We start from the raw sequence: 27,268 nt of genomic DNA, 5'->3' as shown, positions 1-27,268 counted from the left end.
TGATTATTTCATTAACACACCTATCTCTCTCATTAATTTCCGTTTCTAGGACTGCTTGCTTAATTGATGGATGTGTCTGATGGGGGGAAGAAGAAGAAAGAAAAAAAAACACATAACTTTCGATAAAAGTAACCACATTATAACTGTCATTGCGAGGATCAATGCTAATGAGCCATTCGGGGAAGAGAACATTTAAACATTAAAAGAAAAAAAACCCACAGCTTCTGGGAGTGTAGACGGATTATTATTTTTGATTATTCTTCCCTTTGTGATATTAATATGGACAGCAGGACACAAATATTGCGGACGAGCCCTCCATTTAGAAACTATCCTGTGTCTCATTTGTTATCATCCGCTCAGTATCAACATTTTTTTTAAGCAGCTGTTTATGAACCAATGTTTTTTTTTTTTAACCCACTGATCTCTATTTTTTAAATAAGTCTCACTATCTTGCAAGTACTTTCTGTATTAACTTACAGTATACATGGGATGTTCCTTCCATGAATTTCTAGTATACCTATGGCCATCCTTGAATTTCTAGTAAACCTATGGCCATCCTTGAATTTCTAGTAAACTTATGGCCATCCTTGAATTTCTAGTATACCTATGCTGATCCTTGAATTTCTAGTATACCGATGCCCATCCTTGAATACTAGTATACCGATGCCCATCCTTGAATACTAGTATACCTATGGCCATCCTTGATTTTCTAGTATACCTATGGCCATCCTTGAATTTCTAGTAAACCTATGGCCATCCTTGAATTTCAAGTATACCAATGCCTAACCTTGAATTTCTAGTATACCTAGGGCCATCCTTGAATTTCTTAATAAACCTATGGCCATCCTTGAATTTCTAGTATACCAAGGGCCATCCTTGAATTTCCTAGTATACCTATGGCCATCCTTGAATTTCCTAGTAAACCTATGGCCATCCTTGAATTTCTAGTATACCGATGCCTATCCTTGAATTTCTAGTATACCTATGCCTATCCTTGAATTTCTAGTATACCGATGCCTATCCTTGAATTTCTAGTATACCTATGCCCATCCTTGAATTTCTAGTATACCGATGCCTATCCTTGAATTTCTAGTATACCGATGCCTATCCTTGAATTTCTAGTAAACCGATGCCTATCCTTGAATTTCTAGTATACCTATGCCCATCCTTGAATTTCTAGTATACCTATGCCCATCCTTGAATTTCTAGTAAACCTATGGCCATCCTTGAATTTCTAGTATACCTTTGGCCATCCTTGAATTTCTAGTATAACAATGCCCATCCTTGAATTTCCTAGTAAAGCTATGGCCATCCTTGAATTTCTAGTACACCTTATGCCATCCTTAAATTTATAGTATACCTATGACCATCCTTGAATTTCTATTATACCCATGGCCATCCTTGAATTTCTAGTATACCTATGCCCAACAAGAACTGCCTTGGAGTCAGTACTGGAACATCCTCATCCAGTGGTGAGCACCCAATAAGACTTGTCCTCATACTAAAAATTACAGGAAAACACCAGATCCCTGGTATTTTGGATACCCATATCATAATCAATTTAATGGATGCTGAAACTATGATTCCCATTTGTCTTATATGACCTGGCATCCTTTAAAGTCCATGGTTATCTATAAGGTTTTCATATACAGCTCATTAACATTTATGACTTGGCTTTAAATCACACAGGAACCCCACTGTCCTGTATGAAACGCTGTCAGGCTGTTTTGTCAAGAAATATTCAGAATTTTATTTTCTACTTTTGGCCTGAGTTATTTCTTGCAAGTGTCTATCTTTATTTCTTCATTTGGATCATAGTACCGTCAACCAGCATAGGTTATATAGTCAAGGCGTTCATGAATATAAGACACAATTATAATGGAATTACATTGGTGCTTCATTATATAAAGAATTATAATATAATATACATAATGTAATAGTAGTACCGCCACTCATGTCGGGGAAGGAAGTTAACTACTGAACTAAGACTGAATATATTATATTATTATAAGGTATAATTCTAATGTAGATAGCTATTTTACCCTAAGATCCTAAAAAATAGAGAATGAAACATATGTAATAAATTGAACAGAAAACACCCACTATAAAGTCTTACTAAATCAGAGAGACCACCCCCCCTTACACATACTAATATATTATATTGATAGCAAATAAATTCTTCATTCATGACGAGAATATTTTAGGAGGATTCTAAACGCAATGCCTCAAAAGAGATGAAATTATAAACAATGTGTGGCGTTATTTTATTGATTCGGAACACGAAATAAAACAGAAAGGGGGGGTTCTAAGATTTAAATTTAATTTATTTTTTCCATTTACGATACAATGGGCAGATAATCATCTCTCAGTGATCAGCCAAACATCTTTACTTTGCTAAACTGTTAAAAGATTTTAATTATGCCGGCTTTGGAGAGCAGTGGTCTAATGAGGCAATAGACTCAAGAGAATCGAAGTGGTTAAGAACTGTGAAATGAGTCTGATAGGATTTTTTTTTTTTTTTAATATTCACCGTGGATAGTTTGCATATCAAAGAGGAGTAAATTATTGCACGACAGACCAATAACCTTCCCCGCCTTTGGGAGAGAAGCATTAACAAAAACAGTAGGTCCTTGGAAACGGTTATTTTGCTCAAAAATTCTTCATTTGGTCTCCGCAATTAATCCGTGTTGTTAAGGGGGGAAGCCGCGTTGGGTAACGTAATCGAGAAACATATCATTTAGCCGAGAAGCCAATTCGATTTTTTTTTTAACAAAAAAAAAAAAAAAGGATGCCAATTATATTTTGATAGATTTGATACCAAATGAGCACTTAGCTATTAGACATATTCAATTATTACTTGTCCCCTGAAATTAAGCCCATGAGACAAATTAAACAAAGGGAGAAAAAAAGGTTACAGCAAACCCCCGTGTCCTGTTTGCAGCATCTGGGCTATTATTTTCTGGCACGGTACAAAAAGTGACAGGGTAGGATATATTTTTAGCGAGCTCACTTGACAGGACTGCCTGAACACTAACAATTACCTCGGAATACAGCTGACCCCGACTACCCCGATTCTGCATTAAAACATTCGGAGCATCAACTTGTCCTTTGACGAGAACACATTTGTACGGATGAGACGCCCGTTTGTATCGAACGAAATGTGAAGCCGCAGTGGTCGGAGGTGGGGGGGTATTTAGGGAAAGGCATCTATTAATTATAAAGGTAGACTCCTTGGCAATAAAAATCGGTAAGGTTTCCTCTGTGCGAGTAATGCGTCTCGAGTATTTCAGGAACAAAGCCCCTAAAATTCATCAGCTAATTAATTAATTTGCAAATTAATGGGTAGGCAGTAAATTCAGTCGCTCTCTCCAGCCTCCTCTTCGTCCTGTGAGCTTGATGTCAATGGGATTACAGAAGCTTCCGGGTTGTAATTTCACTGAGACCTTAAAGCGCTCTCTCTGTGCTGCGTCTCCTGCTAGGGAACCTTAACTCTGTAAGTGACAGCACAGGCAACCTGTATAGGATCCTGCATCTACCGGCTGTGAGTTTCCTCCGTAAAGAGCAGAATAACGGACAGAGCACCAAAAAGGTCTGGGCTGATTGTTCTTTGATAATCGGATCTATGAAATAGCTACCAAAAATCACATAATATGTCATAGCAATGGGCTCCTCTACTAGACAATGATATTAAAAGCAGTATCTATATAAAACAAAGCCCTCAAACACATAAAAATACTATCACCTTCCAAACTAAATCTACTCTACCCCAAGACACTCAAATAGAACAAAAATTGCTAGTTAAGAGAGTCGTCCGGATAGTTCTTCCAAATAGTAGGGGCTTGCAAAATTCCAAGCAGCTTCTGCCCTTAAATGTACACCGTCTAATGAGATCACTCCGCTCTATCCCTGATATCTCAATCAAGAAAGCTCATGGTCTTGGGTCCAGCTCAAGGCAACTCAAGGTTCCCATCAGGGGAACCTTTAGCCATATCTCTTTGTGGGGTGCAGTCTGTATCCAGACCTATTATTTCATACTTGAGAGCCGACGGAGAGGGTGCATGCAGGAGGCACTACTCTTGCCCTTAGGACATGGACAGATAGATTAATACAGGGATAGATAGACAGACAGGTAGACAAAGATGATCTAAAGGCTGGCAAAAGTAGACAGACATAAGGCAGAGACAGACACATAAATAGAAGTTCAAGAGACAGCACAGGGAACTAATGTTGACTGATCTCTTGTATTTTTGCAGCAGGGATATGACTCTTAAAACTAGACATTTTTTGACATTTTATTAAATATTAGCCACCATCCTACTCTCCGGTGTGTTCAGGACAGTTCGGTTTTCTCCATAATGAAGGAAAATGCAGTCTTTGGTTTAAAAAATGTATGTTGTGGGGACAGGTGACAGATTACTGCTCTCAGAACTCAATTTCCCAAGCCCAGATAGCACAGGCAGTAACAAACATAGTTGCTCAACCTTTCCTGTCCTTGCTCCCCCCCCATACCCAGGTGACCATGTTCAAACAAGCACAAAGTTGATTTAAAGCTCATAATGACATCAGTTTGAAAATATCCTGCCAGGGCCTTAAATGTCTCAGTATCCTCATCCAGAAATCAGAATTTTTCAACAATCAAATTCTGTTATTTTGCAGAAATCAAGATCCATGGCAATGCGCAGCTTCTCATATCTATCGGTTGTCATCAAGCCACCTATACCTACGATCTTGTCATGTTTAACACACCAACTAAGTCGCTAGTAAATCTGATTCCATAAAACTCGAGGAATTCCGTGACATTTACAGCACTAATTAAAATCTGCTTTTACACAAAGGGCATTTATTACACGGTCAATACTGAGCACCTGGAGTTATTATTCCGCACGGAGAATGTTTCAGCAGGAGATTAGAAATATGGCATAAGTGCATCTTATTCTGTCAAATAATAGGAGACTACACAACATAATTATGACACATACAGTAAACAAGTGTTTCTTTGATTCTCTGTGTCAATCAGGCAAGAAAATAAGTATAATGCCATATTTCAAGGTGAAATTAAACACTATAGTTAGATAACTATTATTTTCAGGCATTATATTTTTTTACACCGTACAAAAACACTGCATGGTGCACAAATAATGGGAACAGAAGAAGACCTATGGGTGCTCTTCACTTACTCAACTGCCAATGCACCATGCACTGTCTGACAGTTAATCAGCATATGAATCTTTCAAACCTGCCCAATCCATAAATCAATCGATATCCATAGTACATGGATTTTAGTCAGAACCAAGAGACCACACACAGACTCTTTTATATGTGACTTTATGGCCACCTATAGGGAGTTGTCCCTACTCTTGAAGGATCCATTTATGGCCAGTATGGCTGACTTCACTTTCGGGGCCTCTAGGTCCAGTACCCCTAGCAAATTTTGGGTAAGAACATCAAAACACCAATTAACAAATGGAATAAAATACAGACACATATGGTAGGTGATAAGACTGTTGTCTTATCCCAAAATTAAATATGAGAATCTAACGCCTTTATATAAGCTTGAGGGAACATTGTCTGCTTGTCAAATACAAAGGTGGTATACTGTTTCGTTAAAAAGACACCCAATGGCGAGTGATTTTGGGCCATTCTGCTCCATCTCTTGAGCTACTACAAGTCATCTGAAATAAAGTCACCCAGTGTGCCACTGCCCTTATACAGTGATCAAGACAGACATGTCTAACAAATCTAAACACAAACCAAATGCAGTAAGCTAAAGCAATATAATAAAATTATACAGACTTGACAAAATCTCACCTTGAGCAAAAGGTTGCAGAGGAAGAGTGGGCTGTCCAGGCTGTATAGACAGGAGGCCTTGCCTCTGTAAAGTAAGGAGGTGCTGCTGCTGCAGTTGCTGCATCTGGAGAAGTTGCTGCTGGAAGGCCAACTGTTGGGTAGCCACTTGCTGTTGCTGTAGGGAAAGGAAACACCAATGACAATGAGTGAGGTGCCTTTTCTCCATGTTGTTGCTCACATACTCAGATCAGTGGGGCAGATATGATTTGTGTATGTGTCTGGCAGTTTTCAAAAACACCATTATTTAAACATAACACGTCATTGGCTGCTAAGGCTTTGAATAGCACTTGTGTGTAATGTGATCACAATAAAGGGAACAACAGAATTACATAATGCTAACACAACTATATGAAATGCAGAGGGATTTCATCCACCCATAATTTTGCTCTTAAATGGCACATTCCATAAAACAATTTTGTTTGTAGCAAAGTGATTATATTGGATATAAGGTGGTGGTGTTGATTAGAAAAAAATGCTAATGCCCACTCAACAGAGGTCACCAAACTGTGGGGTGATCCCTATAGTGGTCCAGTCTGAAGGCCACTGAGGATGAAAATACCTATTCTATCTTCTGGATACTCCATGAAACTCTGCTTGAAGGTAATATGGACTCATTTTGGATCAACACTGGATATTCTTGGAACGATGACTAAACATGTGACCCAGCAATGTTCATATATCGGTCACCTTTATATGAGCTAAGGGGTGCTCTGACCAAATGGTGGACCTCCAAGCAGGCTTGGCCTGAAAGAAGTACGATTACCTCTGCACTACAGGATAGTCTAGAGGTTGTCTGTAATGCACACTGGTATCTTGGTTCCTATATAAATTAAAGCTCCTCTGTATCATATGAAATAAGTTACAGAACTTAAAAACAAAATATTTCAAAATGGTTGGTCAACATATTTTGCTGCTGTTAAACAATCTCCGTTGAAAACTTCAAAACTATTCAGGAATTACTCAGGGAGGGGGGTGGGCAAATGCGGATACCCATTAACTGATACCCTACTGTATAGCTCCTTGAATCTACTACTCATCTACATATTCACCGGCCACCACCTTTCTTTACTGCTAAAGCCTGTCTGTATCTGTTCAACTTGTCTAATACAAACGACAGCCTTGCATTTACTGTATAGAAAGAAAAAATAAATGCAACACAAAGCTTTCTATTAACAGTCAGCTTTGTCCTAAATAAACTGCACCTAAGCATTCTAAAGGTGTATTCATAAGACAACACCTTCAAAAATGTGTTACAATAACATTTTGTATTTCCTTTAGCCTCACTTTTTTTTTTCTGTGTGTAGAATTGCGTTATTCCACATTACTGGCCGTGACCTCCTGGGAGACACCATTTGGTATGAAATGCTTCATCACTGATGTATAGGGAAAGGGTTACCAGACGGGTGTTTCCACTCTGAGCAATAAAATGACTGAAGTTCTCGCTCGATAGGGAGGTGGCTCCTATATTATTGTTGTTTATTCGTGAAGCAAAGTTGTACAGATGTGTTGTAACAGACTTACAAGAAAGAACGATCGTACAGAAACTGAAGGTGTGAAAGACCATGTGCTCCATAATTGCTTCTTCAGCTCTCAATAGCATGACATATTACTATTGGTCTGTTTTGCAATATTTACTTTCCTTCAAATAATAAAGAGTTGAACAGAATATTTATTGCAGAATAAATTATTGTATATTCAGAACATTCCTCCTCTGCATTTTTGCAAGTTTTATTTTTGTCCCTCCACCATTGGGAGTCAATCACTTGGTGCCTTTAGGAACCTTCTCGTACAAGACTGTGACTCACCACAGACAATATTAGCACAATAAGGAAAGGTCATTGAGATCACTTCATCTTTGCTCTCCAAAGATTACAGCTTTGGACTGAACCAGCCACCCCTCACCACTTAATGTACTGCCTTTAAGCTCAGCGGGAAACTGCCTTTAAGCTCAGTAGGAAAAACCATGGAACATGGATTAATCTTGTAAAGGATCTGGTTTTGGAGGACACATACATCAACCGCAGACTAAAAACCATAATATAAATGTATATATTCTGTTGACTGAGAGTAAAGTAATTAATTAGGGCACGGCTAAAGAAACTTAGAGAGAGAGAGAGAGAGATGTTTAGATTTGAGTGGGAGTTGGGATATTGCTGACTATGGTAGAGATCTATGCAGATAAGGAATATAAATAATATCATATTTCTCAATAGCATAATACATTTTCCATTTTAACGGACCCACCCAAATATTAAGCATTAAAAAAAAAAAAGGCAACTCTACAAAGCCAAGCTGAAGGTGCTCTACTGGGATTCGAACCGTGAACCTGGGAAAAAGCAGCTTTTTCTTCTCCCTAGACAAGCCTTTTTAAGTGCTCTGTTTATCACTTCTGACATAAATAAATGAGAAAAAAATCAGACCTTTGAAGAAGAAAAACTTCATCTAATATTGTTAATTAGCCGTGACAAACGATGAAATAACATTGTAAATCTTTCATAGAAACAGCGACTCGATTTTAATTACACACATTCATAATTTAGCAAACAACATCTTACTTGAACAGGAGAGCTTAATACGTACACTACTCCCGGGCTCTAGTATAATGCATTCCCCAAGTAGATGTGTCCCCCCCCATCCAGCTCTCTCTTTCCCTCTTTTATTTAATATATATATATATTATTTATTTTTTTCTTTCCTTTTGTTCTTTAAACCCAAGGCGAGCCTTTTTCTTGATAAGTATCTTTTTAAGTTATTTATCGCACAATGAGAGGATGAATGAAACTTTTGTTGTCTCCTGCATCAACACATCACACTGCTGTATGGTTTTGTCATTGTGTTGGGTCAAAAGAAAAAAAAATAAATAAATGTAGATTTCCTCAGTAATTATCTGTGAGATAAAGAGATAATGCAGAGCAGTTATACAATAAACAGAAGGAAATTATCTAATATCCCCAATCTGCTGGGAATAATATAAAGGTGGAGATCTTATCCACTTCACATAACGACTATAGCAAACTCTCTTAACTGTTTGAATTCATAAGCAAAAGAATGCAGCCCGGCTTCCATTATGCCTTTTTTTTTAACATTGAAATCATGCGGCAAATTCTTCTGAAAGGTTCCGAGGTATCAAGGGCAACGAATTAAAATTACATATATTTTCTTTTTTCTAACGGAATATTTCAACTTTGTTGAAAATTTTGGATTTTTTTTTTTTTTAAAGTGTTGCTGGAGAGAATCCGACTGAATGGAAGCTGAAAGTGAATATGGTTTCTACATACAAGTTATTTCTTTGTGTAGGATGTTCCTTATTATTTGTTTATTTTAGTAAGTCAACATCTACCTTCCCCACTGAATAAGCATGCTAGTCACGGCATGAAATTCAGTCCTGGCTAAAAATTAAACAATATAAAGGAGAAAAAAAACCATTAAAATTGCTGGGATCCTATTTCCTCACTGGAAGGGTCAGAACAATAAACATTGAATATGAAACGGACATACATTCCTTAGCAGCTACACAAAATTCATGGTTAATTAGGGATGCACAAAATCCATATTTTTTGCATTCGGCCAAATATTCCTCATAGGATTTGGATGAGTATTAAACCAAATTAAAAAATTCAAATTTGAGCATTTATTAAACATGCCTCAATAGTTGACAAAAAGGTGTCTTCTTCAGTCCAGAGATTTCATTACATCATGTGACATAAAGAGAATGATGGGTAACTGGGTTTGTTACTCAAAAGATAAGTAAGATAAGTAAGTAAACCTGGACACACATAGGGGGGTTATTTATCAAAGTCCAATTTAATCTCAACATTTTCTCCTGCAAACTCTGTAATACGCTTATTTGTTATTACATTTTCCCGAAAATTTGCTTTACGAGAAAAAATCTGATTTTTTACCCAAAAACTCAGATTTCTTATGCTTTTTGCCCGAAAACTCAGAAACTTCGGGGTATTCCACGGAACCAAGCGAACATTGAAAAATCATTGGGACTTCTCCCATTGACTCATATGCAACCTCGACAGGTCTGAGATGCTGGATTTTCTGATTCAGACTTTTCCATCCTCGGGTTTTTTAAAAGTGTGATTTTATAAAAATAATCAAAAAATTTTTGTGATTTTTGGATGCAGAGTTTAGTAAATAACCCCCATAGAGTAAGGTGGACTGACAAAATTTCATTCCTTGAAATGGAAAATCCAACAACCAATAGCTAACTGGAAGCAACAGCAGTTGTACCACCCTTCCAGTTCTTGGGTCAATGGGTAACTGGAAGCGAGAGAGATTGTGTATCGTTTGTAGTTTGCCTCGATCAAAGCCACAATAAGGCCTGATTGGGCAATTGATCTAATTATTAGACTTGTGATTCAACTGAATGAATTACAGAGGCAATTATTAATTAGTCAAACTAAAAAAGGTAGGCCATGCCTACTGATCAAAGCATAAATGTATTTATTAAATAAACACGCACAGTGGTTTACTCTTTACTTGAGGAGTACTGATTTTACTTGTTAAAACTAGGGGAACCGTGTTTTGCATTACAAGCCACGAAATTAAGTGACCCCATTACAAAAATATTTTAAAAAGACAAAAAAAAAACAAACAGCTCATCAGTTGCTCATAAAGGAAAAATGCACAGAAAAACATTTTTGGCAGGGTGGTTTTAATCCTCAACTTAATTCCCAAGCAAGTATAGAAGGGCAGTCCAGATGTGACCCCAAAGGAATTTTTATGGTCTATTCAACAGCTACACAGATAACTCCTGTCACTATTTTTATGGTGTAGTTTTTATTTCTAAATTACCCATGTAAAATTTCATTCTTAACCCAACAAGTTTTTTTTTTAAGTAATATTGGTGTTTAGGCACCATCTCAGGTCATTTTGCCTGGTCATATGCTTTCAGAAAGAGCCAACACTTTAGGATGGAACTGCTTTCTGACAGGCTGTGGTTTCTTCTACTCAAGGTGTCGCAGTGGGACCTGGATTTTTCTATTGAGTGCTGTTCTTATATCTACCAGGGACCTGTTATCTTGTGTTAGGGAGCTGCTATCTGGTTACCTTCCCATTGTTCTGCTGATGGGGGGAGGGAGGGGGTTAATATCACTCCAACTTGCAGTACAGCAGTAAAGAGTGACTGAAGTTTATCAGAGCACAAGTCACGTGACTGGGGGCACTTGGGAATATGACAATATGTCTAGCCCCATGTCAGATTTCAAAATTAAATATAACAAAATCTGTTTGAGCTTTTGAAAAAGGGATTTCAGTGCAGAATTCTGCTGGAGCAGCACTATTAACTGATGTGTTTTGGAAAAAAAAACCATGTTTCCCATGACAGTATCCCTTTAATTATGTCCTTAATTAAATTATAAAGTGATATTTTAACAATGTCCACAGTGTGTAAAAGGTACAGCCAGATAAAAATATCTGGTTACACAAATGAAAACAATAAAATATCATGTCCGACCCTAAATCCCACCTAATTTGTAGCTGATCCAAAGGAAACTGTCCAATATGATTGAATATGAAAATTACACCAAAATTACAATTATAACACAAAATACAGCTACACTTTTAACATGAATTACCTTTTTTGTTTAACAATTTGTCTACAAGTTTCAAGTTTTTCTACTTGAAGTAATCCTTAAAAGTACTGGAAACTAGTCATTGCTGCCCTTTAAATCAGCCACAGACAAAGCATATGTTATGAAAGATGTGTGAATGGTGAAACATCTTTCTGTATGAGATCCACGTAGGCTTCCTATGACTCATCCAAAGTACAGTATATCACACGTTCTTATTATTTGCTAATTTCTGTATCGGAGCCAAACGTGTTGTCCCTGGCTATCTCCATTATATAGGAGCAGGCATATGCCGCGACAACCGCTCGCAACTGAAATAAGCATCTCCGAAACATTTCATAACGTTCATCCATTGTCAACCTCCTTGAGAAGGCCGACGGTTTAGGTGCGCCTTGAAAAAAAGTCTATAATTTGCATTTCTGGAACAAAAATTTGCCTCCCAGGCGGACACAAATGTGCAGAAGCTTTTCAACGAGTTTGTCGTCTTATTTGTGTCTTTAAATTTAATATCAGCTTTCTGCATTTGAAAAAAAAAGGCAGGATATTAAAGTGTACAACGGGCATTGTCCATGAAAGAGTTTAGAAGCAATCTATGTTGCCAAACTGCGTTCTCCACCCAGTTACCAAACACAGGATACAAGGCAGTTTGTTTACTTCTCACAATTGAATGCATACAAAAAAGGTCTCGGCTCTGCTCTGTCGACAGGTCAGTAGTCAGTGTTAAAATGCTGAAATATCCTGATAAAACTTGCATTGGGTTCCCCTCCCTTAAGCGTCTGTCAAAGGTCTGTTTTCCTTTCTTGGGTTACTCCCTACTGCCTAACATAAACTGTCATAATGCGGGAGGACAAAGGGCCCTTTTGAATAACATCAAGATCCAACATTAAATGATTGAAATCCTTTTTTTTTTGATGCATTAACATTATTGATTTAACACATGGCTCCGCTATAAAAGGAAATGTTTATTTGACTTAAAAGTGAAATTAATGCAAAAATTCAAAGCTGCTCTTGATATTTAACAGCATGCTGTAAATTGAACATATAAAAGAGTGCAAAATACATGAGTAATGACAGTATAGTTCCTTATTAATTGTGTCACATACGCCAGCACATTCATATGGCTCCTAATAGGATCCCTGCCTGCCTTCACATAGGGTCGTAGGAAACATCTAGATGCTGAACTAGAGAGAACATTTTTAAAGATATGTCAATAACTAATTAGGCTTCATTGATCATTAACTAATTTCCCCTATTTTAGTTTAGTTGCTTGTTATGGTCAGGTCCGATCTTCTAGTTTCAGATCTTGACACGTCTGTTTAAAGTGTTAAAGACTGATATTCAAGGTTTTTTATGATATCGGTCACCACGTCTCCCATCATCATGGTCACCTTTACAAGTAAGAAAGTAGGAGGACAATCAATGAAGTCAAACGATGGTAAGAAGAAGGTGCAGGGTTTCTTAACCTTTCTCCCCGATGGCCCAGAATAAATGCATATAGGCATGGCGTCTTCACTCCATAATTGCTTTTGACAGTACTATTTTCTGTATTAACTTTATCAAAGAGGACCATGGAGACCCACCATAATCAACAAGAGAAGCCAGTTTAAGTTATTATGGTTAAGAATGAATGCTCTAAAACGAGCCGGAGCTGCAAGTGACACTGGGACATCGAAACTTATGGACTAGTCTAATAGAATGCACCATCATGGTGAAGTTCTGGCCAAAGTTCAGTTGTCTTCTGCTGTAGCAATGGAAAACACCAGGACTAGGTCATTGTTTCACTGATGATCTGGAGATATTTGGTATAGCTCTCTAGCACACAGAGGATACAATTTAAGAGTCATGTCCATTAACCTTCGTGACGGTTTTGGCGTTTTCCCTGGCATCATGAATGGTTATCTTTAGACGGATGAATGAGAAACTTGAACTGAACCCTTCTCTGAGGGATAAGAACGTGAAAACAATACTAGAAAAGCACCCCAAATCAGAACCCATGTTCTGTAAATCTGAGCGCAAAGAACATTCCAGCCTAAAGAAATAAACCACACATTATATATCGTGTAGGAGCAGTCTATCCTGATGAGACTTATTGGGAAGTGCATGCAGTGATGCTCTTGACCCGTTAACTCTATCCAAATGATCCTGATAAATAAAAAGAAAATACCTTCTCCTTTACATATGTAACCTAAATTTAAAAAAAAAAAAACCTCACTCTATAGTAAACGATTTAAAATGAGACAGAAAGAGATAACATAATGCGAAAAATGAAATAACCAATACCTTGTTCAGATGCGGGGTGATCCCAAATTTATTGTAGTGCTCTTGACATGTGAGTCATGTTCAAACGTTTCGGGACAAACAAATGCCCTTCCTCAAGTGACTTGAGGAAGGGCATTTGTTTGTCCCGAAACGTTTGAACATGACTCACATGTCAAGAGCACTACAATAAATTTGGGATCACCCCGCATCTGAACAAGGTATTGGTTATTTCATTTTTCGCATTATATTATTACTGGCGGTGGAAGAGGCCAGTACCAATACCTTCCCCAAGTTTTTCTATTGTTCTGACAGAAAGAGATAACACCTGGTGCCTGGGAAGCCTCATAAATGTTGGATGGAAGTTGCCGGACTTTCAAATTTTATACTCTCACAAATTTATATTAGGGTAATTTTTCGGACGGATACAAAATGAGTAGTAAAAAAAAAAGGCCAATGAGTAGCCGACGTGCATGAACCAGCAGTGATACAGTTCAGTGGCTGAATGAAAGCCAGGCTTCTGTGGAAAACGAGCCAGACTGTGATTCCTAGGGAAATGATGCATTATTGGGAAAGCTTGCTGTCATCTTTAAAGCATCTTCATGACTTCTAATTAGGCTAGAAGGCAGTTATGATAAGTAATGTTGCATTTAGGCAAGTCTCAGGCGACCAAGCAATGGAGTCTACTAGTACAAACATCATTTTCACTTTCTAATCTATACATTCCTATAATGTGAAGTAATATGAACACTGAAAGAAAGGAACAGGAGATCCAAGATTTCAAGCCAGGCACAGATGATGTAAACTAAGGGAAATTGCATTTTTTTTATGATGGCTGTAGTTCTAAAGACCATCCTGTACACAATGTTGAGATTTTACCTAATGAAGTGCCTATCATGGAATGTTGTTACATGTTGAGTGGGAGTTTATTAGTCATTGGAGCTTGCACAAATGCAGATTCCATGCCACAGTAATGCATACTGGGACCCAAATGGATGGATAAATGTGGTAGAACAGTGGAATTCTCCTTAACTCTTATTGCACAATGAGGACTACTAGAAATTCTTCTTCGTCTGGATTGGAAGCCACATCATATTCCATTTATATGAAGGCACGCGAAAGCTTGTCTGACTGAGCACAGGGTGGGCTGAAGAACAGCCTTAGAGTTAGAGTCAACCGCTACTTCAGTGTTTCAGTTTGACCACTGGATGGTGCTTCCCATTGGCTTACCAGGTGGCCATCACCATCACAAACCAAATGCTGCCAAGATCTCCCCAATGCAAGCTACAATAGGCATAACTGATCAGTCAACTCGTTTGGTTTTGGCCTCATGCACAGAATTGTCATAGTGTTGCAATAACCTGGGTTCAATTCCCATATAATCTTATTTTAACATTGGGCACTTGAAGGTAGCCATTTATAAGGAGAAGTTTGGGTTATTCCACCAGTCAGCACACAGACCTAAGCTTCAGATATTAAGCTCTTAGACCATTGCTCAAAGAAGCAGATCTCAAAAGAAGTTGGTAGGTAAGGGCTGCTCTAAATGACTTTTAGATCAAGCTATGCACAAATACTAGGGCTGATGAGTGAAATAGGTGTGGCTCAAAGTAAGGTGATGCTCCAACCATGAATTAAAGGTGCATAAGGAATTGATGTTCTTGTGACTTCTGGTTGGGTGATGCCCCATACATGTACTGAAAGCAAGTGTCAAACCATCTGATTTTCTATCTAGCTAAACACCTGTTTGCCCAGATGTTGCCAGGGTGAAACAGATATATAATCAAAGGTTAAAGGATGCTGGGATTTGTATTCTGGAGACCCAAAGTTAAGGAACAATAAGGTACAGAAAACACCATCCAAGGGGTCTGTTAAAATTGGCATACGTGAAAAGGTGGATACGATGGACCATAAGGTCAACCAATTTGCCTGGCCAGTACGACAACCTTTAAGACAAGAAGCAGACTGGAATCAATATGCAAGATCAATCTGGCATCACTGTTCAAAATCAATGGGCATCATTCTTAGCCATGTCTGAACCTAAACAGCTATTCATCGCGGTCAATGCAACTTTAAAGAGCCAAACCACCGGGCAAGTTTCTTCCGTTACCACAGAACCGTAAATACAATGTGGCTACTAAACTCAAGTGATGTCTTCAGCCTGGATAGGGAATCCACAGTCTTTTAAACTTGTGAGCATCTCACAGCTGGATCCAGAGCAGCAGCAGCAGCACAATGGCAGCATATATTATAGCTTTAATTAGCAATAGCGGCTGTTCGCCCATGCGAGGGGCCCGTTCCCATTCCCAGAATCGAGTGATTTTTGGAAACAGTGGTGAGGGTTTTTACGTGAAAAAAACATGACACCAGAGGTTATTTTAACACTGAGTCAGATGAAAAGGAAACAACATTATACAAAAAAAAGGTTAGTTCTTTGCTCCCCGGAGAATAAATGTGTTGCCACCGGGAGGGGCTGCTTTTCCTGTCTATCTGGGCCAATGTCTCTCTGATTGTATATGAATTTCTAACAAACAACCCAGCAGAGTCATGTGACTCTATGGGGGGGGCATGTAGACCACCTAAATAGGCTTCTATAGAGAAACAGTCTGGGCACATTCTTTCGGACAAGGTGATCTAATGAGCTTGGGTGTCAACTACAACTCCCAGCAGCCTTTGGCTTGCTCCGTTCAACATGGACCACAGGTTGGTGCAAAAAGACACGAAGTTCATTGTTCCAGAGCTTTTTCCCTTTCTCTGTCCCCACCAGCCGCATTAGAAAAATTGCCCAACCAACCAAATAAGAGGTTAATAAGAACTGGCAAGATAAAAAAAAAAAATAATAATAATACCAAGCCGGGAATCTGATGAGAGAGAGAGACGGAGAGGAAGACTTGTCTCTTTTCCTCTCCCTGTCTCCTAATACAGAGTTAAAGATCCTTAAAAGAAGAGAAATTGTGATGCCTTTGAGAAGAAAGGAGCACAAAATAACAATAGGGGGCTATTGCCTATGAGCCACAGGGGAGCAGCGCTATAATTCTTATTCCCCCTTTTGATGGCTGTTAGAAATCAGATTCAAAAAATACAACGGCAGAAGGGGGGAGTCTCTTGAGGTTACAGCCATTTCCTGTGATCCTGAATAATGTGCTTCAAAAGTTGGTTTTTACCAATTCTGTTGATCAATTGCACCTCCTTCCTGTACGCACCCCCCCCCCCCTTTCCTTTTTTTTCTCCCTCTTTTCCCCCTGTTATGTTTACATCTGATGTAGCTCAATGACAAGCGGTGTCTAAGGCTGCGAAACGCAACTGTCACGTTGATTTATGAGCGCATCAAACCAAGACTTGTCCAAACTGAAGCTTGCAGTTCATTAATTAGAGAGTTGCGACTTTGAAGTCGGCTTTCAGACTGCGGGTTTTTAACATTTGGCTTAATTTATATGCTCTTGAATGTGGATCTCCAAGGAAAAAACTGAAATTCCCTTCTTGTCTTTGAACTTCTTTTGACCGCACAATAATCATTTCTTTGTCCAGAGTGATGCCTGCATCCCGGAGTCATTAACGCACATTGAATTGCTACTGATGAGTAAGCCCTACTGAATTAGAGGAAGAGCCAACAAAACAAAGCTAAGAGCATTCTGCCCAGTGATATCTCACAATTACACGCATTCCCTCCCTGTGCCATTTCCATTTTAATTACTCTTAGCCCTTTAGATTTACATTTTAGACACTTTTTAATCTGTTCCCTTTTCTACAGGACTGAAGTACTTCTAATAATAAAAAAAAAAAGCGTAATGTATGTGTCGGACTCAATACAACAAGCTGACCCCCCCCCCTTGCAGATTCGGCTTTGCACAGCAATACTATAGTAGCTCACAAACACCCTGACAGTTTATTGTTTGTAGGGAGCAGGAATATTTGCCCAGAACACTGTATTGTTTCACTAGTAGTCATTATAATAAAACGCTACCTCGGTTTTACTGAGCAGTATAAATTTAAATAAAAAAACGCCCTAAAGGTGCTGATACCTGGGTCGAGGCAAGCAAAATGGCAGCTCCGACTCATGATAATAAATATAGATGGGCAGCAAACTTACCCTGAGTTAGATTCCAAAAACTGTGTGAGTTTACCCCCTAGGTTAACCAGCTTCCTATCGTATACAGGTTAACTGGTTCCGGATGGAATTAGCCCTAGTGCGTGTGCAACAGCGATAGGGAGATTAGATTGCAAGCTCCAGTGGTAGAGGGACTGATGTGAAGTATAACCAAAAACTAACTAATCACAACATAGCAAAATGGCAGCTCCCACCCATGATAATAAATATAGATGGGCAGCAAACTTATCCTGAATAAAGATTCCAAAAGTGTGTGGGTTCCCCCCTAGGTTAGCCAGTTTTCTACCACATACAGGTTAACTGGTTCCTGATGGATTAGCCCTAGTGTGTGTGCAACAGTGATAGGGAGATTAGATTGCAAGCTCCAGTGGTAGAGGAAAAGATTTGGCCAAATACCGAACTGAATCCTAATTTGCATATGCAAATTAGGGGTGGGAATGGGAAAACATTTTTATTTCCTTGTTTTGTGACAAAATGTATTCCATCCCACCCCTAATTTGCATATGCAAATTAGGATTCGGATTCAGTTCGGCCGGGCATAAGGATTCGGCCGAATCCTGCTGAAAAAGGCTGAATCCTGAACCGAATTCTGGATTCGGTGCATACCTATAATAAATATAGATGGGCAGCAAACTTCCCCTGAGTAAGACCAGTTTCCTACAACATACAGGTTAACTGGTTCCTGATGGAATTAGCCCTAGTGCGTGTGCAACAGCAATAGGGAGATTAGATTGCAAGCTCCAGTGGTAGAGGGACTGATCTGATGTATAACTAATCACAACATAACGTAACACACAGACAACAGACATGTCATTAAAGGACATGGAGGGTTCATAATAGTGTGGGTGCAAATTAGTAACTCACCCCCAGGGAACCCCAGTCGCTAAACTGATAGTGATGATGGGTGCCATACTTCTTTAGAAATCTTACTGGTCCTAGCAGTGTAGTGGTGCCATCTTGCTTACAGTCCCAATGGTTCCTTGTGGAATCTCCAATACGACTGTGGCAATTACAATATTTCTGCTACTCCAGGTAGAGCTGCCACTAGGGTTGCCACCTGGCCGGTATAAATGATGGCTGATCCCAATGTTATTAATAGGGAAAAAAGTTAAATATATAGGAAGGACTATATTTTTTCCAGAAAAGGTGGCAAACCTAGCTGCCACCCAGGCTTGTATTTTATTGGTCTAACCCAGTGGTCCCCAACCAGTGGCTCATGAGCAACAAGTTACTCACCAACCCCTTGGGCGTGGCTCCCAGTGGCCTCAAAGCAGGAGCTTATTTTTGGAGGCAAAAAGACCAAAATGTACTAGTCTGCCAGTCCACATAGAGGCTACCAAATAGGAAATCATATCTCTTATCTACCCCAGGGACATTTTTCATGCTTGTGTTGCTCCCCAACTTTTTTTACATTTGAGTGTGGCTCATGGTTAAATAAGGTTGGAGATCCCCGGTCTAACCAGTAACTTCCCTACTGTTGCACCCGCCACCCACCCAATAACCGCTTCTATTTTAGGCATCATACCCATTCTGCACCTTCCAACATCATCATGCCCCTAGCATTCCAATCTTCCCCTTGTATGTATTTCCAGAACATTTTATTTATTTATTTAGCTCCAGAGCCAGCCTGGTGGCCCCAGCACTACAGGTGTACAAGTGAGTGACTGAGGTCCCTGGGAGATGCAATTAGCACCCTGCCTTTCTTTGTCCTTTTAGGATACTAACCACTGTTTGTGTGCAAAGCTGAATTAATAAAAAAGTTGCCATATTGCTTGGAAATTAAACATGGCAACTGAGCAAGCAACATGGCAGCTACCGTGCAGCATAAATACAAATATGCCAACAATTTTATGCACGCATGAAGCCACACATTTATATTCAACACATATTGCACATTTAAACAGATAAAGGCTTAATGTAACAATGAAGAGCATGTAGGTGCCGGGTTTAAAGGGACAGGGGCTGTGTTTTTCCATTACCTCTTTCGGCTGCTTTCCTGCATGTTGTTGCTGTAACAGCTGAAGCTGCAACTGTTCCTGCTGTTTCTTATAGAACTCCTGAAGCTGCTGCTGCGAGGCAAAGGGGAACAATGGTTAGCGTTCCATGGAAATCACAGCCGACACTTTTTTTTTTTTTTTTTTTTGGTGTAATACACAAAAGTAGGATTTGAAAAATAGCATTTTTTTTGTAGAGCGACGTGACCTTTTCATCCGCAACTTGACAATAAATTCAGCAGGAGCAGCCTATTCCTGGCGTTGCCGTTTGAAAAGTAATCTCCAAAATGTACTGATGGGAGAGATGCCGCTTTCCGCACGCACTAATTAAAGTAAAGCGAGCGCTGACCTTTGTTTGTAACAACAAAGACAAAATGCCCTTGATCGGGGAGCCGGGGAAAATCTATTTTGTCACTCACACGCGTCCCTTTATGGGGCCCATTTAGCGCTGCTCAGTGCCCATCACTTTATCTGTCCCTCGGCTCCATTATCATCAAGGAGGGAAGGGAGACAATAACATCTCGCTGGGGTTTGGGGGGCCCTGAAACTGGGGGACTCATAAATAATAACACTAATAATAATAGTGATAATATTGCGCGTAAATGCCTTACGGACACCACTAATTAGCCTCCGTTTGTGATCAATTAAATATATCTCATCGCTATAGGCACAGCGATATCACCACAGGTCTACAGAGACAGCTATACAGGTATGGGATCCGTTATCTGGAAACCCATTATCCAGAATTATGGAATTAATCCCATAGACTCCATTACAATCAAAGAATCCAATTTTTTTTTTTAAATGCTTTCCTTTTTCAGTGTAATAATAAAACAGTAGCTTGTACTTGATCCCAACTAAGATATAATTAATCCTTATTGGAAGCGAAATCAGTCTATTGGGTTTATTTAATGTTTATATGATTTTCTAGTAGACTTAAGGGCAGACACACACACGCTCAGATTTGGGGAGACTATTCTTTGTGCTGGAGTTCTTTGAAGGTAAAGGTATGGAACCTGGTATCCAGAATACTCGGGACCTGGGGTTTTCCAGATAATGGATCTTTCTGTAATTTGGATCTTCATACCTTAGGGCAGAGACACGCGTTCATATTCGGGGAGCTTAGTCGCCCAGCGACAAATCTCCCCAAACTGCTTCTTGCCGGTTAGACTCTAAATCGCAGGCGGGATGGCACTCCGAGCGTTTGGTTTTCTGAAGTCGCCCGAAGTTTCCTCATGAGGCAACGTCAGGCGACTTTGGAAAACGAAGCGCACCGATTGCCATCCCCTCTGCAATTTAAATTCTAGCCGGCGGGAGGCAGTTCGGGGAGATTAGTCGCCCAATTAAATGAATAGTAGTGTAGAAATGTAATAAAAGAGACAAAAGGGCAAGAGAAGATGCTCTGTCCATGTAAACGTTATTGTTCTTAAGGGCAGGGGCACACGGGGAGATTTAATCACCTGGCGACTAATCGCCTCTTCTTTAGGGCGACAATCCCCAAACTGCCTTCCGCCTGCTAAAATGAAAAATTGCCTGTGGCAATGCACTCACTGCGTTTCGATTTCCGAAGTCATCCGAAGTTTCCTCGTGAGGCAACTTCGGGCAACTTTGGAAATCGAAGCGCGGCGTTTTCTCATTATAGCAGGCGGAAGGCAGTTGAGGGAGATTGACGCCCCGAAGAAGAGGCAATTAGTCGCCAGGCGACTAAATCTCCCCGAATCTGCCCATGTGCCCCTGCCCTTAAGGACAGCGCATGCGGCACAGGTCTGTAATTCCCATGTTTCTACCTCTGTAACCCCTACTTGTCTGAAAACCACTTTTAAAATGGTAGAAGGAGAGACAGTCTTGTGGTTGCAATGTCATCCATTTGATTAGTACTCTGAACTGCACAGGTCAACTAGAACATAATAAAGCAGTTTTAGACTGCTAATACCAGGCTTTCACTCAGCTGAGAGTCAGCAACCCCGGCGTTAAATTCAAGAAGTGCTCAAAGAATTAAGGTTGCTGACCCTTAAAGAAAGCTGCTGAGCCTTTAGCCTGGTATTAGCAGTATAAAATCACCAATACCGGTAGGGGACCTGTTATCAAGAATGCTCTGGACCTGGGGTTTTATGGATAGTGGATCTTTCTGCAATTTGGATCTTCAAATTAAGTCTACTGGAAAATCATGTAAACATGAAATAAACCCAATAGGCCAGTTTTGCCTCCAATAAGGATTAATTATATCTTAGTTGGGATCAAGTACAAGCTCCTGTTTTATTATTACAGAGAAAAAGGGAATCATTTTCAACAAATTGGATGAACTGGATAAAATGTAGTTATTTCTGTAATTCGGAGCTTTCTGAATAACAGTTTTCCGGATAATAGATCCCATACCTTTATTTAAGAAACTGGAAGTGAACATAAACTGCAAAAGTGTTAGTAAGTCTACAGTAATACATTTTGAAGGGTTTAAATTTCTCTTTAAGTTTGGTTTATTTATAAACACGTCTATTAGTGAATAGGATTTTGCCTTATTTATTATTCAATGTCATTGTCGGGACAATAACTTTAAAATTTTGGGCCTATTTTTTTTTTAAAAAAAATATTACAGGCATGGAATCCATTAATTGGAAACCCGTTATCCAGAAAGCTCCAAATTACAGCAAGGCTGTCTCCCATAGACTCCGTTTTAGTCAAATAATTCAGATTATTTTAAACGATTTCCATATTCTCTGTGATATTAAAACAGTAACTTCAATTTGATCCCAACTAAGATATAATTAATCCTTATTGGAAGCAAAAACAGCCTATTGGGTTGATTTCAATTATTTTTTCAGTAGACAAAGCGGTGGTTCACCTTTAACTTTTAGTATGTTACAGAATGGCCAATTCTAAGCAACTTTTCAATTGGTCTTATTTATTTTTTTATAGCATTTTTTAATTATTTGCCTTTTTCTGCTGACTCCTTCAAGCTACTGAAAGGGGGTCACTGACCCCATCTAAAGAAACAAATGCTCTGTAAGGCTACAAATGTAGTGTTATTGCTACGTTTTATTACTCATCTTTCTATTCAGGCCTCTCCTATTCATATTCTAGTCTCTTATTCAACTTAATGCATGGTTGCTGGGGTAACTTGCACCCTAGCGACTAGAATCCTGCCACTGCCAACTGGAGAGCTGCTGAATAAAAAGCGAAATAACTCAAAAACCACAAATTATAAAAAATGAAAACCAATTGCAAATTGTCTCAGAATATCACTCTCTACATCATACTAAAAGTTAATTTAAAGGTGATCCAAATTAAAGAAAGACTCCTTATTCGGAAAACCCCAGGCCCCTAGCATTCTGGGTAACAGATCTCATACCTTTCCTTTTAGTCGCTTCTTGTGCTTACTCTCTGAAAACGGCAGTTGTGCCTTGCTTTACGGCTGGAATTCTACATAAACTCATTCAGATGATAGAAGTCCTGATACTATTAAGAAAGCTCAGCGAAGGAAACAAAGTGTACAAGAATGGGGTTGTGATGGATTTATTACGGGAAGGGAGGGGGCACGTTACCTGCTGTAGCATTAGTGCCTGCTGTTGCTGGAGCAGGACCTGTAGTTGCTGGGGTGTGAGCACTTGCTGCTGAAGGATTTGTTGCATTTGCTGGGGAGTGATCACTTGAGGTGTCATCATAGCCACTGAGATAGGAACCTGCAAGAAAAAGAGAGACATTGAGTGATGGTGGAGTTGCAACTTCATCACCCGCCCCCTTAAACCCAAGCCCATCATCAGCCCCCTAAATCATCGGCTGCTGGCCCAAATCTCTTCCTTGCGTCTGTCACGTTCCTCTAGAGCCTACAGATGTTTCCAATTGCTCCGCATTATGCGAGATACCATTAAAGTCGCTTCCCATGACATTTCCATGACAAACAGCTACTCCGACGAACCCGATAGCATTTCATTTTTGTGCGTGTTTCACAGGGCTAACGCGTTTCCAGCATCTCTGTAAGGCAAGCCTGCGGCTGGTATCTGCAAGCGCATGATGTCTTGTTCAGATAAAGCGCTGACATTAAAAAATGACAGAATCGGCTCGGCCAAGGTTACACAAATTGTATCCGAGCGGCTACCTAATGACTGCAGCGCCTTTCCAACAATGTCATTTGCCTATTCAAAAATAATCACGCCACTTGTGTTTAATTTGCAAGCGCCGGGGAGTCGTCGGGTCGGGAGATTCCCCCTCGTAGAATGGAAACAAAAAAAAAAAAAAAACTTGATAAAAAAAATAGCTAATCAAATACAAAAAAAAGCCCTCGTTATTTTTTTTTCCTCTCCCAGACAATTGTTTGCAAATTAACGGAATGTGTCCGAATCAGCGCCATTGGGGGGGGGTTGAAATAAGGAGTATTTAAATGAGCGGTAAGCAAAAGGCAGAAATGCGGCATTAATTTTATGTAACATAATGCTTTAATATGCAGTTTATCATGACTTTTTTCACATGATTTGTCCTGTCATTTGCATAGCGGCTCTCTTTCCTAATTTCACAGTCATTATGCACTGATGTCCTTATTTCTAAGCATCACTAATTTTGATTAACTAAAAATGGTTCTTGAAGGTCAGACGCCGAGTAGGGAAAACGGCTCTGGCTCCGCAGTGTTGTAGGGAATTGTCCCCCCTTTTATTTGCTTTGAAATAATGGAAGTGGGTCGCACCAACATAAGTACCCCTAATAATGCCTGATGGGGTCCCGGGAGACCCCCCATTACAAATAGGGTTGTAGTAGTCTCAGGGATACAATTGTTTGATACAAGACTATAAACAGACTGACATTATGGCAAATCCTGGGAGAGGTGTAATCCCATTAATTCCCCCTGTTCTGCGTTTGCTTTCAGCAGACAACAAGCTATTTAATAAACACCATTTACTAGACAGAATCACTGCCATTCCCTAAAGCAGAGTTTGTAAACTTTCCTTTATCCTGAATGCCACCCGTGAGCTAAGGGTGCAGCTATGGGGCCAAGCAATTCCCCCATTGAAATCAATAGGGAGTGAGTCCATGGGGGGTCGTTTAACAACACTGGGCAAATTTGCCCATGGGCAGTAACCCACGGCACGCAATCAGATTGCTGCATTCACTGTTCTACTTGCAGCTGGCTTTAAAAAGCTAATCACTGATTGGTTGCTATAGGTAACTGCCCATGGGCAAATTTGCCCAGTGTTGATAAATGAGCAGTTTTGTTGTTCACCCACAGAGCTAATAAACATATAAATATATATGTAAATATGTAAAAAAAATATATATATATATATATATATATATATATATATATAAATAAATAAGGCACAGAACGCTGTCATTTACCCGAGGCCTATGCTATACTGGTCTATTTACAGGTATTTGGCTCACCTGATTCTCCCCTGCCTAAAAAAAAACAGCATCAAAACGGTGCCCCACTGCTGCTACTCGGAAAGAAAATGCCAATAATGTACCGGAGTGCAGAGGCTGAATCTCCACATATATATATATATATATATATACATATATATATATATATATATATATATATATATATACAGGTTTGGGATCCGTTATCTGAAGACCCATTATCCAGAAAGCTCTGAATTATGGGAAGGTTGTCTCCCACAGACTCCAAATAATCCATATTTTTAAAAAAATATTTCTGTGTAATAATAAAACAGTAACTTGTACTTGATCCCAACTAAGATATAATTAATCCTTATTGGAGGCAAAACCAGCCTATTGGGTTTATTTAATGTGTAAATGGTTTTCTATTAGACTTAAGTCGTGGAGATCCAAATTAAGGAAAGGTCTGTTATCCGGAAAACCCCCAAGCAGTCTGGATAAGACTTGAACCTAAAATCTAATTCTAAGCATAACGAGGGCCATGAGACCCCAGCACCAGAGCAGTCCCTTGTGGTTGAAATTAGGGATGCACCGAATCGACTATTTTGGATTCAGGCGAACCCCTGAATCCTTTGCAGAAGATTTGGCTGAATACTGAACCGAATCCTAATTTGCATATTCAAATTAGGGGTGGGAAGGGAAAACATTTTTTACTTCCTTGTTTTGTGACAAAAATGATTTCCCTCCCCACCCCTAATTTGCATATGTAAATTAGGATTCGGTTCGCCCGGTCAGAAGGATTCGTCTGTATACGAATCCTGGTCGAATCCTGGATTCGGTGCATTCCTAGTTGAACTATGGACATATTATATTGGGTAAAAGTGTTACATTTTCAGTATATACAGCAGGGTTGTCCAACTAGCTGCCCTCTTGCAGTTGACTACAAGTCTCAGGGGAATTATAGTTGATAGGGGTGCAACGTCTGCTCCTTCGAATGGTGGCCCCAGGATTCTGTCACTACGAGGGGCCCTTTCCTGCCCAATCATTCAACCAAAACGTTACCAGATGACAATGAATCTCTGAAGTCAAAAATTAAATCTAATCGGTTTATTCTCCATAATAATCACCGCATTGGCCATCACTAATCTTACGATCAACTCAATATCTGCTTGAAAGGCCCCTGGTTCGGTCCCCGTATGAATATAAACCTGGATTAGGCTGAAATGCCCCCTCTCCTGAATTCCTTTGGTTCTCAGGGATATAAAATATGTTTATGGAATGGATCAATGAAAGGAAAGGGAGGAACCAGAAGAAACAAGGATTCTGTGTGTGTTTTACTTCCATCCTTGAAGGCAGGCAAAGCCACAAACATCTGGCACCGCCATCCCGGGAGCTCGGACATGGGAGAGGCAGCACCCACCGAGTCTGTCTGTATATAGACATTAAGAATAAAGTATCCCCCCTCCAGGCCTAGCTATTGGCGCTAGTAAAGCGATATGGCCTTGTTGGTGCACTTGCTGCAGTCCCTAACACTGCGAGGAATCAAAGGGCAGGCGGCGGCAGCGATAGGCTGTAATAGCCGACAGTTTATTACCCATTACTAGCGAGGTCATTAGCGGTAAGAGTGATTGTACTGGTCTTAACCTATTGATCAATGTAACTACTATCATTTAATCCTGTGCTGAACGTCTGGAGAAGCGGCTCAGGGCGCAGCAGTGAGAGTGTTTCAGTGGCAAGAAATATGGCCCCGCGCTGGAAATTACACTTTGATGCATAAAATCCAGCCAGTGGTTTAAATCAATAGTATTTAAAACAGTCATGTAAGTTCTTAACCACAACTCTGTGATATTTATGAGGCTGTTTTTCTGAAACCCGCTGAACTTTTTTTTTTTTTTTTTTTTTTTTAGGTTCCGTGAAATATCTGTATTATCCTTTAGGCTCATAAGGGACTTGGTAACCCTTCAAAATGGGAGCTATGAAACAAGCACGCCCATGTGCATAGATGCTCAGTCTTGGAAGTGATACGCAGAGATTTATCAATACAATTCCGTATGGCTTGGAGCATGTTTATCACTTTGCACAAGTCTCACTATTTCATGTATATTTTACTTTATTATGATCCCCTGCAGCACACGCCATAACTGAAAATGCAGAGCATG

The 27,268-nt window shown here is 39.6% G+C and overlaps 1 protein-coding gene across 17 annotated transcripts in view; it reads right to left on the bottom strand.

Moving 5' to 3' along the window:
- foxp1.L (forkhead box P1 L homeolog) overlaps positions 1-27,268 on the bottom strand; it is a 612,880-nt gene that overhangs the window by 83,247 nt on the left and 502,365 nt on the right. For 15 of the 17 annotated variants that reach the window (XR_001935410.2, XM_018259171.2, XM_018259180.2 and 12 more), the window contains 3 exons: positions 23,321-23,458; positions 19,767-19,856; positions 5,809-5,962 (listed from right to left, as the gene is read on the bottom strand). Coding sequence is in view for 16 of the 17 variants with exons in the window: in XM_018259171.2 (XP_018114660.1) it covers positions 5,809-5,962; positions 19,767-19,856; positions 23,321-23,458 (382 nt within the window). In the remaining variant the exon portion in view is untranslated. The remainder of the gene's footprint in view (positions 1-5,808; positions 5,963-19,766; positions 19,857-23,320; positions 23,459-27,268) is intronic. The other 2 variants (XM_018259179.2, XM_041590886.1) reach the window with 1 other exon arrangement.

The sequence above is a fragment of the Xenopus laevis genome, chromosome 4L (genome assembly GCF_017654675.1).
Source record: "Xenopus laevis strain J_2021 chromosome 4L, Xenopus_laevis_v10.1, whole genome shotgun sequence".
NCBI lineage: Eukaryota > Metazoa > Chordata > Amphibia > Anura > Pipidae > Xenopus > Xenopus laevis.
This window is presented reverse-complemented; position numbering and strand designations above follow the sequence as displayed.